Source organism: Meles meles, chromosome 10 (genome assembly GCF_922984935.1).
Source record: "Meles meles chromosome 10, mMelMel3.1 paternal haplotype, whole genome shotgun sequence".
Taxonomy (NCBI): domain Eukaryota; kingdom Metazoa; phylum Chordata; class Mammalia; order Carnivora; family Mustelidae; genus Meles; species Meles meles.
The window spans coordinates 42,100,419-42,116,172 of record NC_060075.1 but is presented as its reverse complement, the minus strand read 5'-3'; the positions used below and the strand labels follow the sequence as shown (position 1 = coordinate 42,116,172).

At 37.2% G+C, this 15,754-nt stretch overlaps 1 protein-coding gene across 3 annotated transcripts in view; it reads left to right on the top strand.

Annotated features, from left to right (window-relative positions):
• ANLN (anillin actin binding protein) overlaps nucleotides 1-15,754 on the top strand; it is a 50,729-nt gene that overhangs the window by 21,969 nt on the left and 13,006 nt on the right. The window contains exons 8-21 of one of the 3 annotated variants that reach the window (XM_046021527.1): nucleotides 823-949; nucleotides 4,496-4,606; nucleotides 5,210-5,430; nucleotides 7,123-7,268; nucleotides 7,484-7,631; nucleotides 8,523-8,658; nucleotides 9,261-9,443; nucleotides 11,421-11,547; nucleotides 12,462-12,510; nucleotides 12,602-12,658; nucleotides 13,108-13,146; nucleotides 13,408-13,429; nucleotides 14,205-14,317; nucleotides 15,553-15,741. In XM_046021527.1, the coding sequence (XP_045877483.1) occupies nucleotides 823-949; nucleotides 4,496-4,606; nucleotides 5,210-5,430; nucleotides 7,123-7,268; nucleotides 7,484-7,631; nucleotides 8,523-8,658; nucleotides 9,261-9,443; nucleotides 11,421-11,547; nucleotides 12,462-12,510; nucleotides 12,602-12,658; nucleotides 13,108-13,146; nucleotides 13,408-13,429; nucleotides 14,205-14,317; nucleotides 15,553-15,660 (1,587 nt within the window). In that variant the 3' untranslated portion in view covers nucleotides 15,661-15,741. Of the gene's footprint in view, nucleotides 1-822; nucleotides 950-4,495; nucleotides 4,607-5,209; nucleotides 5,431-7,122; nucleotides 7,269-7,483; nucleotides 7,632-8,522; nucleotides 8,659-9,260; nucleotides 9,444-11,420; nucleotides 11,548-12,461; nucleotides 12,511-12,601; nucleotides 12,659-13,107; nucleotides 13,147-13,407; nucleotides 13,430-14,204; nucleotides 14,318-15,552; nucleotides 15,742-15,754 lie in introns of those variants that run through there. The other 2 variants (XM_046021526.1, XM_046021525.1) reach the window with 2 other exon arrangements.

Here is a 15,754-nt window from a genome sequence, read left to right as displayed (position 1 = left end):
GCATATTAGGCTCTATTAAGCCTTAGTTGCTGTTCTTCTTACTCTTGTTTGATTATTTCTTCTACTGCTTTAATCACAACGCCCATGATTCAAAAACAATGAATGTTTGTCTCCCACGGCCTTGTCAATGATTAAGAAAGACTCAGATGGGGGCGCCTGGGTGGCTCAGTGGGTTAAGCCGCTGCCTTGGGCTCAGGTCATGATCTCAGGGTCCTGGGATCGAGTCCCGCATCAGGCTCTCTGCTCAGCAGGGACCCTGCTTCCCTCTCTCTCTCTCTCTCTGCCTGCCTCTCTGCCTTGTTGTGATTTCTCTCTGTCAAATAAATAAATAAAATCTTTAAAAAAAAAAAGAGAAAGACTCAGATGAGTGATTTTTTTTTCTTTTTCTTTCCTTTTTTTCCTTCCACATTCTGTTTTTGTTCTTGTTTTCTTTGCCTTTTACCCACTGAGTAAATGTTAAGGGGAATCTTGATGTAGGAACTGTCAGTAGATTTTGTAGGTTTGGGATGAGATAAGTGGCCTAGGGGAATTGCTTTTCTCTGCATGTGGCTTGCACTTTAATTGGTTTATCTAAAACTACTCCAATACAAATTTTCCTTCTTGCCTCCTAGTCTCTTAAAGTACATCCTGGGAATTACAGAGAATACTGAGCCAGCACCAATGGTTTCTTGTGTTCCAAACATGGCTGGCACCTTTAACATACATTATTTTGTTCTGAGGAAGTTTATATAGAATTATGACTCGTGTTTATTTCACTTGATAACATGCAGAAAGAAAAAAATCTGTAGTGCTGAGAAATAACATCTTGATTTGCTTTTTTAGGAAATTCACTGTCAGAACACCCCCCTCAAAAAACATCCAGCTGTTTCAAACACCCCATCGCTTCCAGTAACAGAAAAGGTGACAGAAAATCAGACACCAGGAAAACCTTCTGACACAGAACCTACAGGTCAGCATTTTTTACTTCTGCTCCACTTACAATGTAGCTTTCCATCTACCATAGTTTTGGAAATTGCATCGGAAAGCAGAAATACTGCTTTAATGTAAAAAGATAGATTAATTCTTTTATTGCTACTCATTCTTTCATTTCTAGCTGTACAGTATGCTTCTTCCTTAGTTCTCCTTGCAGACTCAGAATTCATGCTCTTCATGGGAGGATAACTCACTGTACAACTCTTTTTTTTTTTCCCGATAAAGATTCAGTAAGATCTGTTGAATATGGAGGGTGCATGCTCTTTAATTTATTTTCTTTATGTGTTTCTATAAGGTGAATTCTTAAAACTACTGCACAAAGATGTATATGCAAAGAAATGAATGGCAGCACTCTTTGTAATAGTAATAACGTATAAATGACCTCAATGTCCATCAGCAGAAAACTGTTAAAATAAATGGTGCTAAATCCATGTCCCCACATATTATGTAGCTGCTTAAAACAATAAGTGAGCTTTGTATGGAATGACATTTAATAGATCATAGACACTTAAACATTTTTTTGTTTTTTAAATTTATGGTAAAAAAACACGTTGCTAAAATTTACCATCTTAACAATTTTTAAGTGCATGGTTCAGTAGTGTTAAGTACATTCACATCATTGTGGAACAGAGCTCCAGAACTTATTCATCATTAGAACTGAAACTATACACATCAAGCAATAATTCCCCATTTCCTCCTCTCCTCAGCCCCTGGTAACTACCATTCTGCTTTCTGTTTCTATGAATTTGACCACTTTAGAAACCTCATATAAGTATAATCATATAGTATTTATCTTTCTGTAACTAGCTTTAAAAAAAAAAAAAAGGATTTTTTTATTTTAGAGAGAGAGACCTGGAGTGCAGTGGGGAGGGATGGAGAGAGAGGGAGAGAGAAACTTTAGCAGACTCTGCGCTGAACATGGAGCCCAACACGCGGCTCTATCTCATGACCCTGAGGTCGCAACCTGAGCCGAAATCAAGAGTTGGACGCTTAACTGACTGTGCCACCTAGGCATTCCCTAACTAGCTTATTTAATTTACCATAGTGTCCTCAAGGTTTATCCATGTCCTAGGATGTGACCGGAATTCCTTCCTTTTTAAGGCTTAATAATACTCCATCATGTATATATACATTTTGTTTAGCCAATGTCTATCAGTGGACATTTTGGTTGCTTCCATCTCTTGGTTATTGTGAGTAGTGCTACTAGGGACACAGGTATGCAAATATCTCTTTGAGACCCTGCTTTTAATTCTTGGCATAGACTCAGTAGTAGGGTTGCTATATCATACAGTGGATCTATTTTAAGTATTTTGAAGGAACCATTATACTATTTTCTGTAGCACTCATACCATTTTACCGTCTCATCAACACAGCACAAGGGTTCTAGTTTTTCCACATCCTTGCCAACACTTGTTACTTTCTCTTTTTTTGATAGTAGCCATCCTTAGGGGTATGAGGTGATAGCTCATTGTGATTTTGATTTCCGTTTCCTTTACAATTAGTGGTTTTGAGCATCTTTTCATATATTTGTTGGCTGTTTCTATATCATCTTTGGAGAAATGTCTATTCAAGTCCTTTGCCCATTTTCCAATCAGGATATTTTATTTTTGTCATTGAGTTTTAGGAGTTCTTTATATTAACCAAACATTAACCTCTTATCATATACACAATTTATAATATTGTCCTCCATTCTGTAGGTTGTCTTTGCAACTCTATTGAATATATGCTTTGATGCACCAAAGTTTAAAGTTTGATATTGCCCCATTTGTCTGTTTGTACTTTTGTGGCCTGTGCTTTTGATGTCACTCCCAAGAAATTGCCAAACCCATTGTCATGAAGCTTTCCCTCCATGTTTTCTTATAGGACCTTTATAGTTTTGAATCTTCTATTTGGGTCTTTAATCCATTGTGAGTTAATTTTTGTATATGGTATCAGATAAGGGTCCCACTTCATTTTTTGCATGTGAATATCCAGTTTTCCCAGCATCATTTGTTGAAGAGATTTTCCTTCCCCACCAAATCATCTTGGCAGCCTTGTCAAAGATCATTTGACCAAATATGTGAGGTTTTGTTTCATGGCTGTCTATTCTCTCTATTCCATTGGTCTATGGATCTGTGTTTGTGCCAAATGTGTTGATTACTGTAGCCTTGTAATATGTTCTGAAATATGGAAATGTCAGTCTTCTAATTTTGTTCTTTTACAAAATTATTTTGGATGTTCAAGGTCCCTTGAAGCGCCATATGAATTTTAGGATAGACTTTTCTGTTTCTCAAAAAAATGCTATTGATAAGAATGCACTGACTCTGTAGATTGCTTTGGGTAGTATTGACATCTTGACAATGTTAAGTCTTCCAATCCATGAACATGGGATGTCTTTCCAGCTATTTGTGTCTTATTTAATGTCTTTCAACAATGTTTTGTAGCTTTTGGCATATAAATCTATCACCTCCTTGGTTAGGTTTATTCCTAAGTATTTCACTTTTTTTTTTTTTCCTAAGTATGTTATTCTATGAACAGAGGTAATTTTAATTCTTTTCAAATCTGGATGCTTTTTTTTTTATGATTTTATTTATTTATTTATTTGAAAGAGAGAGATCACAAGTAGGCAGAGAGGCAGGCAGAGTGAGAGAAGGGAAGCAGGCTCCCTGCTGAGCAGAGAGCCTGATGTGGGGCTTGATCCCAGGACCCTGGGATCATGACCTGAGCTGAAGGCAAAGGCTTTAACCCACTGAGCCACCCAGGTGCCCCAATCTGGATGCTTTTTATTTCTTCTTCTTGCCCATTGCTCTTACTAGGATTTCCAAAGCTGTGTTGAATAGAAGAGGTAAGAGTGGCCATGCTTGCCTTGTTCCTGATCTTAGAGGAAAAACTTTGAGTCTTTAACTACTGAGTATCATGTTAGCTATGGGCTTTTCCTATGTGGCCTTTATTATGTTGAGGTAGTTTTCTTATATTGCTAATCTCTGAAGTGTTCTTATTGACACTTTTTTTTAAGTGAAAAACAAAATGCAGAACAATGCATAGTATGATTACTTTCTGATAAAACAAAAGGATGTTCACATTTGCATACATAGGGGCAAAACTGGAAGAACAAACAGTAACCTTGTAATATTGACAATTGCCTTTCTCTTTGGGGAGGAAGAGAGAAATGGGAATGTGAAGAGAGGACAGTTGTTTTGGGGGATTCTGTATACATTTCTAGATTTGAAATGCATAGTTTTATAATCGGAAAAAAGAATACATAAGATTCTTTCACTGAGGGGCGCCTGGGTGGCTCGGTGGGTTGAGGCCTCTGCCTTCGGCTCAGGTCATGATCTCAGGGTCCTGGGATCGAGCCCCGTATCCAGCTCTCTGCTCAGTGGGGAGCCTGCTTCCCTTCCTCTCTCTCTGCCTGCCTCTCTGTCTACTTGTGATCTCTGTCTGTCAAGTAAATGAATAAAATCTTTAAAAAAAAAATTCTTTCACTGAAAAATTCTAGGTTCTTAACATAAACTAATATGATTTTTCCTACAATTTTTTTTAGGTTTCACTGAATGTGAAATGACGAAGTCTAGCCCTTTGAAAATCACATTGTTTTTAGAAGAGGATAAGTCTTTAAAAGTAACATCAGAGCCAAAGGTCGAGCAGCAGACTGGTTGGTTTTTATGCTTTATTTCCTATTAATATATTGGTAGAAACACATATTCAAATATATATTGTCCTGTATTTCAGAATGTCTTCTGATTTTGTAATTTTCTCTGTCTCTCTCTTTAAACTAGGAAATACTCTAGCTTGCACAGAGAGATAGCACTGTTAACAGTTATATTTAGGTCATAGACCCCTGTGAAAATCTGATTAAGGCTATCACTCACTTTCACAGGGAAAGGAAATGTGTTGTCCTTCCACACTCTTAGAGGAATAAGTGGCTCTTGAAGACTATTTGGGACCCCTGCCTTAGGTGATGTTACTATTTCCCTATTATTCACTGCCATGTGAAAGGGAACTCCCCAACAATAGAAAAAGAGTGACTTGAGAGAACATTTTTTGTGAGTCTGAAGCCTTTGGCTGTTATCTTGCCATTTGCATTCTTCCTTAATATTCTTTCTTAAACCTGAAACATTGACTCCACTTTCGACAGTTCCAATCTTTATTGCTTTACTGTATATTTAGTAAGTGCATGAATGTGAGATCTGCTCTGCTGTCCTTTTAATTCTTAAAGATCTGAGTCACAGAATCTACTTACTGAAATCTTTTTCAGAAGTGGTACGTGAAACTGAGATGAGTGTGGATGATGATGATGATATCAATAGTTCAAAAGTAATTAATGACATCTTCAGTGATGTCCTGGTGGAAGGTGAGCTAGATATGGAAAAGAGCGAAGAGGAGATGGACCATGAAGAACAGGAAGATGCACTGAATATCTCCTCGATGTCTTTACTCGCTCCATTAGCACAGACAGTTGGTGTGGTAAGTCCAGAGGTAAGGAAAGACGGAATGTTAACAGGCCTGGGATACAAACTGTTAGAATGAGATCCCCTTTTGTTTTAGTTGGTACATGGGGATTTGGCCCTCTATAGCCAGGGGAATTCTCGAACTCTGATGTCAGTTCTCTTAAAAGAGAGCTTAAAATGCTTCAGTGATTTCCTGTGACCTTAGATAAAATCCACACCATGACATGGTTTGAAAGGCCAGATGTGTGGGCTCTGCCATTGGCTGTTTCTGGCTCAGGTTATTCAACCTCTTTACCACAGTTCTCTCACCTGTTAAAGGAGGTTAAAACTAGTTCAGGCTGATATAAATATTATATCATTAGTATATTAGTATTTGGCACCAGAGAACTAACATTTATGGACAGCGAACTATTATTATTATTTTTTTAAATTTATCTATTTTTTTTTTTTAATTTCTTTCCAGCGTAACAGTATTCATTGTTTTTGCACCACACCCAGTGCTCCATGCAATACGTGCCCTCCACAATACCCACCACCTGGTTCCCCCAACCTCCCACCCCCCGCCCCTTCAGAACCCTCACGTTGTTTTTTAGAGTCCATAGTCTCTCATGGTTCATCTCCCCTTCCAATTTCCCTCAACTCCCTTCTCCTCTCCATCTCCCCATGTCCTCCATGTTATTTGTTTTATTTGCTCCACAAATAAGTGAAACCATATGATACTTGACTCTCTCTGCTTGACTTATTTCACTCAGCATAATCTCTTCCAGCCCTGTCCATGTTACTACAAAAGTTGGGTATTCATCCTTTCTGATGGAGGCATAATACTCCATCGTGTATATGGACCACATCTTCCTTATCCATTCGTCCATTGAAGGGCATCTTGGTTCTTTCCACAGTTTGGTGACCGTGGCCATTGCTGCTATAAACATTGGGGTACAGATGGCCCTTCTTTTCACTACATCTGTATCTTTGGGGTAAATACCCAGCAGTGCAATTGCAGGGTCATAGGGAAGCTCTATTTTTAATTTCTTGAGGAATCTCCACACTGTTCTCCGAAGTGACTATACCAACTTGCATTCCCACCAACAGTTTAAGAGGGTTCCCCTTTCTCCACATCCTCTCCAACACATGTTGTTTCCTGTCTTGCTAATTTTGGCCATTCTAACTGGTGTAAGGTGGTATCTCAATGTGATTTTAATTTGAATCTCCCTGATGGACAGCCAACTATTATTATTAGCTATCACCATAAATTGAATAACTGCAGCTTGGGAAGTTGATGCAATTAGAAATATTTTTTAAGAGAGTTGCAGATGTAGGTTTTAGCTATTTTTTTTTAAATATTTTATTTATTTATTTGACAGAGAGAGAGAGATCACAAGTAGGCAGAGAGGCCTGCAGAAAGAGAGTGGGGGAAACAGGCTCCCTGCTGAGCAGAGAGCCTGATTCGGGGCTCGATCCCAGAACCCTGAGATCATGACCTGAGCCGAAGGCAGAGGCTTAACCCACTGAACCACCCAGGTGCCCCGGTTTTAGCTATCTTTGAACTTTTATTCTTTTACTATTTAGGAACTTATTTTAGTTGGCTTGGTTTTATGATGAATCAGTTGGCTCATGGGATATTTATTTCCTAATAATAGAGAATTTCTTCATTTCCTCAGAATTATCATTTAGAATCCATCTCATCCATAAAACCTACTAATACCTGTGTGTTTCACTGCAGAGTTTGGTTTCCTCACCGAGATTGGAATTGAAAGACAGCAGTGTAAGTGACGAAAGTCCAAAGCCGGGAAAATTCCAGAGAACCCGTGTCCCTCGAGCTGAGTCAGGTGATAGCATTGGTTCTGAAGATCGTGATCTTCTTTACAGGTAAGAATGTTTCAGAAGGGATTCAATCACTAAGGGTCATGGTTAGATATAGCAAGTTGTATTATAATGTTATTAATAATTCACCTATAAAACTTTGGAATGACTTTTGTCAGCCTCTATTTTACCAAATGGCATTTTGCATTCCACCTGTTCAGTAAAAGAGAGTGCTCAATGTGTTGCTGGATTTCTAATAGAGTATACCTTATTTCCTAAAGCATTGATGCATACAGATCTCAAAGATTCAAAGAAACAGAACGTCCTTCAATAAAGCAGGTGATTGTTCGGAAGGAAGATGTTACTTCCAAGTTAGATGAGAAAAAGAATGGCTTTCCTGGTCAAGTTAATATCAAACAGAAAATGCAGGTATGCACTTCTGTGGAAAGGAGCTTTGGAATATTTTTCTGTACAAGACTGTATACTCCTTAAGGACAAGGGCTCAGCCTTACTCATCTGTATACCCTGAGTGACTAGGGCATTGTCTGATACACTAGAGCTCAGTAAATTGCTCTTGAGTTCAGTGTAACCTGAGAAAGGAAGGGCTTCTCTGTTGGAAATGTTGCTTGTTTGGTATTGTTTGATCTTTCTGAAATATTTAAATGTTTGTCATAAATATCCTTAAAGTCCAACTATAAGTTGGATGGTAGTGAAGTGTGAAATTTATTTTGCTCTTAGAGATTCTTGTATGCTAGGGAAGGCATTTTTATTTTATTTTATTTTTTTTTTTTTTCAAAGATTTTATTTATTTATTTGACAGAGAGAGATACAAGTAGGCAGAGAGGCAGGCAGAGAGAGTGAGAGGGAAGCAGGCTCCCTGCCGAGCAGAGAGCCCGATGCGGGACTCGATCCCAGGACCCTGAGATCATGACCTGAGCCGAAGGCAGCGGCTTAAACCACTGAGCCACCCAGGCGCCCGGGAAGGCATTTTTAAAAGTATAAATATATATAATTTAAATAAAATGAATCAGATAATTTCTAAATCTTTATACTTTGTTGAACGTACCCCCAATTATAATTTTAATAAGTATGAGTAGAAAGTCTTTTCATGAGAAAGACTGTTTATAGTGTAATTATTACAGCGTGTTGAATATTTTTGGTGCATAGTGTAGACACTTGAATGGTGAGATAATAACACTTTGACTTAACTCTGGATATTTCAGAAATTATCCAACAGGCTTAGTTAGAACTGAAGTTTCAATAAAGTGAAAATGACGATTAAAAATGTGAGTTTTTTCTTCCTTTTGTTGGTTTCCCTAGGAACTCAACAATGAAATAAATTTGCAGCAGACAGTCATCTATCAAGCTAGCCAGGCCCTTAACTGTTGTGTTGACGAAGATCACGGAAAAGGGTCACTAGAAGAAGCTGAAGCGGAAAGACTTCTCCTCATTGCAAGTACGTGTGCTACACAAGAAACAAGACTCTTTTGTCTAGGATAGTTAGAAATCTCTATTTCAAAGAAAGGGCTTTTTCTATTTCAGTTGATCTGTGTTTTTGTGTGTTTCTTATGACATTTGTGAATGCTCTGCACATAAAATGGAGTTTGCACAAAAGGTGAAAGGAATTGGAATGCATTTGAAGAAATGCAGCTGTGAAGAGTATGCCAAAAATGAATATATGAACATATTTGTGTGTGTGTGTCTGTGTGTGTGTCTGTGTGTATTTGTATACACACATTCTGTCTCAGCACCTAACTATCTTCATGGAGCTAAAAAAAGTGCGTGAGTTTAGTTACGTATGTGTGTTGAGGGATGATAGGGCATGTTAGTGCACAGAGATTATATCATACGAGAAAACTGGCAAAAAGTTCAACCATTAAGTTATAAAGACATTGTAAAGAGATGAGCAGTCAAGGTTTTACCCAACTACATACCACCTGTTTGTATAAAGAAGCACTGATCTTGTCTTTGATCTTAATTAAGTACATTTTCTTGAGTTGGTCTCATGTAGAAACAGTTGCAGTTTTCATATTTGTTATATTGCATATTTTTATATAGCTGAGAAGAGAGCACTTTTGATTGATGAGTTGAATAAATTGAAGAATGAAGGGCCTCAGAAGAAGAATAAAGCTGGTCCCATTGCCCCAAGTGAATTTGTCCCATCCAAAGGATCAGTTACTTTGTCAGAAATCCGCTTGCCTCTAAAAGCAGATTTTGTCTGTGGTACGGTTCAGAAACCAGGTATGGTGATTTTTATTTGCATCACTTCTGGGTCCTAGGTTAAATTATGAGCCTTACCTAGATAGGAATTATGCAAATGGGAGCAAGTAGAGCATACAAAAAGATGCACAGCTTGTATCTTGGGCCTTTAGTTCCTTTAATGAAGATATATTCGTAAAAATAACCAAGGGAAAATTGCATATATGGGGTTGCTGATCTACACGGTAACAGACAGTGTTCTAACTGAAAGGAGGTGAGTTACACATAGGTGTTTTTTTGTTGTTTTTGTTTTTTTTAAAGATTTTATTTATTTGATAGAGAGAGAGGACACAAGTGATGGGGGAGGGACAGAGAGAGAAGCAGACTCCTACTGAGCAGAGAGCCTGATGCAGGGTGGATCCTTGGACTCTGGGATCATGACCTCAACTCAAGGCAGACACTTAACCAACTGAGCCACACAGGTGCCCCTAAACATAGTTTTGAGCATAAAATATTTTCCTAACATGAGATGTCTTGATACAGCAGATCATTCAACTTTCATTATTTAGTTTTATTGTGGAAAGTAATGGGACATTGAAGAGAATCTACTTTATTCTGTTTAAAATTCATTTCAGGGGTGCCTGGGTGGCTCAGTGGGTTAAAGCCTCTGCCTTCAGCTCAGGTCATGATCCCAGGGTCCTGGGATCAAGCCCTGCATCGGGCTCTCTACTTAGCAGGGAGCCTGCTTCCTCCTCTCTCTCTGCCTGCCTCTCTGCCTGCTTTTGATCTCTCTCTGTCAAATAAATAAATACAATCTTTAAATAAAATAAAATTCATTCCAAAAATCTTGAATTATTAGTTGTAGAGGTGAAGATGACCACCACAGTGAAGATGGTTCTATTGAAATTATTATTGCCTTTATCACTCTAGATTGAATAAGTAAACTTTCCTAAATGTGTGTGCTACGATAAATCATAGCAAAGTGGGCAAAGGAGAATATGGCACCAGGATCTGAAAAGAGGGTAGGGTAATTATAGCACACTTAATAAAAATCAAAGTTTCATTAAATTTGGTGTAGTTCTTTTAAGATTCTTTTATGTTTTCATTTGCATGGGCCATTCTATTTGAGGAGAGGGAGGGCTAGACATAGGTGAGGAGTGAATTTAAGCTACAAGGAAAATAAAGAATGGAATGTTCTTTAGGAACAAGGTAACATAGGCTCTGATTGTCGCTGTTGTCTGATTTTGGTGTGGTCTGGAAGAAATCTATTGGTACTACAATATGTACCTTGAAACGTGGGTATTTACTAACATGGTGAAGAAACACTCTTTTTTTTTTCCATTTTATTTATTTTTTCAGCGTAACAGTATTCATTCTTTTTGCACAACACCCAGTGCTCCATGCAAAACGTGCCCTCCCCATTACCCACCACCTGTTCCCCCAACCTCCCACCCCTGACCCTTCAAAACCCTCAGGTTGTTTTTCAGAGTCCATAGTCTCTTATGGTTCGAATCCCCTTCCAAATTTTTTTTTAATAAACATATAATGTATTTTTATCCCCAGGGGTACAGGTCTGTGAATCACCAGGTTTACACACTTCACAGAAGAAACACTCTTAACATTTCTATTAGAATTTATCTCCAAGGAACTTTCACAGAAATATAATATTTTAAGGAACATATTAAGGCCTATATTGTTGAACAATATATCGTCAGCTAAAGAATTAGGAATCAATAGGTAAAACTTGAAGTCAGCAGAAACTGAGGGATATGGAGTGATGTCATTTCAGTTCATGTAAATTATAGGAAGAGACCTTGATGAGGCCTATTGATGATGATTATGACTGTCTGCTTATGTGTCTTACTTAGCTTTTTGTATCTGGAAAGTTGATTTTAGTAATTTTTAGGTAAATTACATAAATCAGTCACAGTATTACTTTTTCCTTTGGTCTCCTGGAATGCTGATTAGTCAAATCTGACTTTGCTGGTGCTTATTACGTAATGTGATTACTTTTTGCAGATGCAGCAAATTACTATTTCTTAATTATACTAAAAGCAGGACCTGAAAATATGGTAGCCACACCATTAGCATGTACTTCAAATTCTCTTAATGGTGATGCTCTGACATTCACTACTACATTTACTCTGTAAGTAAATTAGGCTTTTGATGGTTTAAACACATTTTTCTTTTAATAGAGAATACAGATGGAATGTATAATCTTTGAAATGTGGTATCTACATTCTTCTATGGACAAATGACTCCTTTCCAGTTTGTTGATTTAAATCTTTTATATGTTTCTGATATTTCTTTCCAGTGAGTAGCACATTTCTTGCATGTGACTATAGGTACTTAATGATTTGGTAAATACATAAAACATAAATATATATTACATATGTACCATGAAAATAATTAAGGTCCACATTATATATTATATAAATATATGTAAATAAATATGTATATAAAATGTAGACCTTAATTTTTATGTATATATGTTTTAGATCGTAAATGTACTTAATATTCCAGCTCACTGAAAAGATGTATTCAGTCTTACAAATTTATTATGAAAATTCAGAATCAAAATCCAATTAGAAAAAAAGTACTTATATTGAGTTGTAAAACACCAAAGAAAAGATTTCGCTTGTATTATAGGAAAAATAGACTGTTTTACCAATTTTTATGTTCTTTTTTTTTTTTTTTAAAGATTTTATTTATTTATTTGACAGAGATCACAAGTAGATAGAGAGGCAGGCAGAGAGAGAGAGAGAGAAAGAGAGAGAGAGAGAGGGAAGCAGGCTCCCTGCTGAGCAGAGAGCCCGATGTCGGACTCGATCCCAGGACCCCGAGATCATGACCTGAGCCGAAGGCAGCGGCTTAACCCACTGAGCCACCCAGGCGCCCCAATTTTTATGTTCTTTGATGGTTTGTAACAACTGCCTGTAGTTAAAAACACTGTGAATTCCTTTACTCCCAAAATATTGCAACACTATTAGGTGGCATCATTTTTAATGGCATTAAGTCAATGTTTTCCTTACTGTTTTATTTAATGATTTATTTTTTCAGGCAAGATGTGTCCAATGACTTTGAAATAAATATTGAAGTTTACAGCTTGGTAAGTAGTGAAGCTTTCCCAAATAACCAATATTATGTTCTCCTTAAAGATCTTAACTCTTTAACTAATTATGCTTTGGGTTTGTGTGTAGGTACAAAAGAAAGATCTCTCAGGCCCTGATAAGAAGAAAAAGGCATATAAATCCAAGGTGAGAATGAAAAACATGGTAGAAGTATTATTATCAGAAACAATAGATGTCTCAGTTTTAATTGCTCTGCACTTACTTGACAACCAACTTTTATAGCCTGCTGAAAAGTGTCTCAGGCCTTTCTTCTGCACTCTTGCCTGCCATGTTCTCGGTTAACCAGCACTTGGGACTGACATGCAGGCAGAAACTGTAGTGTCTGCATGTCTATTTCCAGCTTTCCCAGTCTTGGCTCTGTTGTGCTTTTCCTAAGTCATCATCTAGCAAAATTTTATTTTAGTTCTAATAAAAACAGGAATGACAATATAGGGAAAGCCTTTAATGGAGGACTCAAGAATAATGTATTCATATTTCAGGATTATTTTCTATGTGAGAGTATCTCAAGGTTGGTTAGTTTTAAGCTCTGACTCATAATGTTTAGCAGGAAAGACACTGTTAATCTTTTCTTCTAGGCGATTACTCCAAAGCGACTTCTCACATCTATAACCACAGTAAGTAAATTCTTAAAAAATTTAGCTCCATTGAGAAATCTGCATCTTACACACAGGATTCTAAATTGGTTAGCCATTTCTAAACCCTTAGCACTGTAGAAATCTTTGAAATATACTACTGGGGAGAAAATCTGATACTTAAGTAGGGGAAAAATACTGTTTTCTGAAGTGCAGCCTTTGCAGTATTAATACTCAAATCTTTGTATCGAATAAAGGAAATAACTTATACTTCTTCTTTATACCGATTTTTTTTTCTTTTAGAAAAGCAGCCTTCATTCTTCAGGTGAGTGAATCTTGAACTATTTCAAACACCGGAATAAGGAATTGAGCTAAGCAGTGGCGCACATGCTTTGTACATACGGGCATCTTGATGAGTGTTCCCTTAGTCTCCTTTGAGTAATATTTTCTGTATGGTTTTTAGTAATATATGAGATTACTGGGCAGAATGGCATGCTGTCAGCTGTCGCCCGGCCTCACGTCTTTCAGGCCCTATCTAGCAGGCAGTAGCCCTGTGATACCCAGTCACCTGGCTACAGCTGCAGCCGCTGGCTCCCTTCTTCACCCCAACTTCTGTCATTGTGTAGATTTGTTTTGTGTTTTCCACACTGTGAACTTTACTTTTAACTTTGCTCATCATGACTCACATTGTATCACGTCAGAGAAGCATCCTTCTAGTTCACTGGGAGCCTGGGTGCCAGGAAGCCAGGAAAGGCATTTTCTAGAGTGGCTTTAGGCCCGAGTTTTCCGAAGGGAATTAGAATGGAGCTGGTTTCACTCACTTCCTTTGGGCTTCTGGTCTCTTCTTGGCATAAGAAGGTAACTAAGAAGAACTTTGCAGATATAGTGTCTGCTGTTAATTATGTCATCCTAGACCAGAGCAATGAAGCCTTTTCACATCTCTTTTAGGAAAACTTTTTCTCTCACTCTTCAGAGATGGAGGAAAATGAGACAGTTTTCTCTGTGACAACCTAATTTCTTTCCGTTGAGCTGTGGTGAAGAATTGTTATTTACACTCACAAAAGTCACTCTGAACTAAACTTCCTTTCCTTTCTCTGCAGTCATGGCCAGTCCAGGAGGTCTCAATGCTGTGCGCACCAGCAACTTTGCCCTGGTTGGATCTTATACGCTGTCATTGTCTTCAGTAGGAAACACTAAATTTGCTTTGGACAAGGTACTCCAAATTTATGTATTTATTTGCTTTTAGAAAAATTAGGTCAATGGAAATGACCCAGGACTTTTAAGTATTTGAAATCTTTGGGTGAGAATGTATGTTCTTAGAATTGTAAATTTTAACTAGGCGTGGGTGTCCCTACATTTTTGATGTTGGAAGTATTTCTTTCTTGTCTCTTAATAGTTAAATCTTCAAAGCAGTGTATACTGCTTTGTATACAGTATACAGTGTATAGTGATTTATTCTAAATGTTCCTTCTGACTATAGGAGTATTACTTCTTGCATGTAGATGTTAAGCTTACCGTTTTAAACATGATAACTTGCCCATTTGAACTGATTTTGAAATGAATATTAATAGATTTAGTTTTGATAATATAGGGAAGGATAGGTTACTTTCTTAGAAAGTACTCATGAATCGAAGGGATTTCTTTCCCATACTTCCCTCCCCAAATTAAAAGCTTCAAAGTTCAGATCTGTGTTCTGTCCCTATTGAGTGCTTTTTCACCATAATGTGATTTGACTAAACTTTTTTTTTTTTTTAAGATTTTTATTTATTTATTTGACAGACAGTGATCACAAGTAGGCAGAGAGGCAGGCAGAGAGAGAGAGAGAGAGAGAGAAGAGAAGCAGGCTTCCTCCTGAGCAGAGAGCCCAATGTGGGGCTTGATCCTAGGACCCTTGGGATCATGACCTGAGCCGAAGGCAGAGGCTTTAACCCACTGAGCCACCCAGGCACCCCTGACTAAACTTTTAATAGCCAATGAAACCATTCAAAGAGTGAGAGACCTGGTAGCAAATTTTGGTCCTTGGGCTGATTCCTGTGGTATAAAACAGGAATATTGTTAAATATTTTAAGAGATTTTCCTAGTCAGAATATGGAGGTGAGGAAGTATAAAAATTTGGAGGTCTGGTTTCTAGTACTGACCCTGTTAGTAATTTCCTTTTTAACATTGAGCAAATCACTTCATTTCTCTGAGATCTTGTTTTTCCAGTAGAGAATATAAGGTTAGATTAAAACAATCTACCTTTACATTTCTATGAAACATTTTTCTTTTAGTTAATAGGAAAAAAATAGACTACCTTTATTTTTATTATTGTTAATGCATAAATGTGTTTTATCTTAACATGCTAATTTAAAAATGTATATAACTTTTTATTTAATAATTCAGCTAGTTTAACAAATTGAGTGATCCTGGGTCTTTTTTTCTTTTTGTCTTTTATTTTGTTTGTTTTAGATAAATTATGATGTAAAAGAGCAAGAACTACTGGGCTATATGTTCCAGGAAAAGGTTGCTATATTTTCTTTGCTTAAAACTAATGAGCTTAAAAAAAATCAATCCTGAAGTTTTGGCTCATATGTGTTCATTTCACTAACCACTCTTATATGTTCTTGGTAATTTTAAATAATTAAGGACATAATATATGTTATTCTTTCTT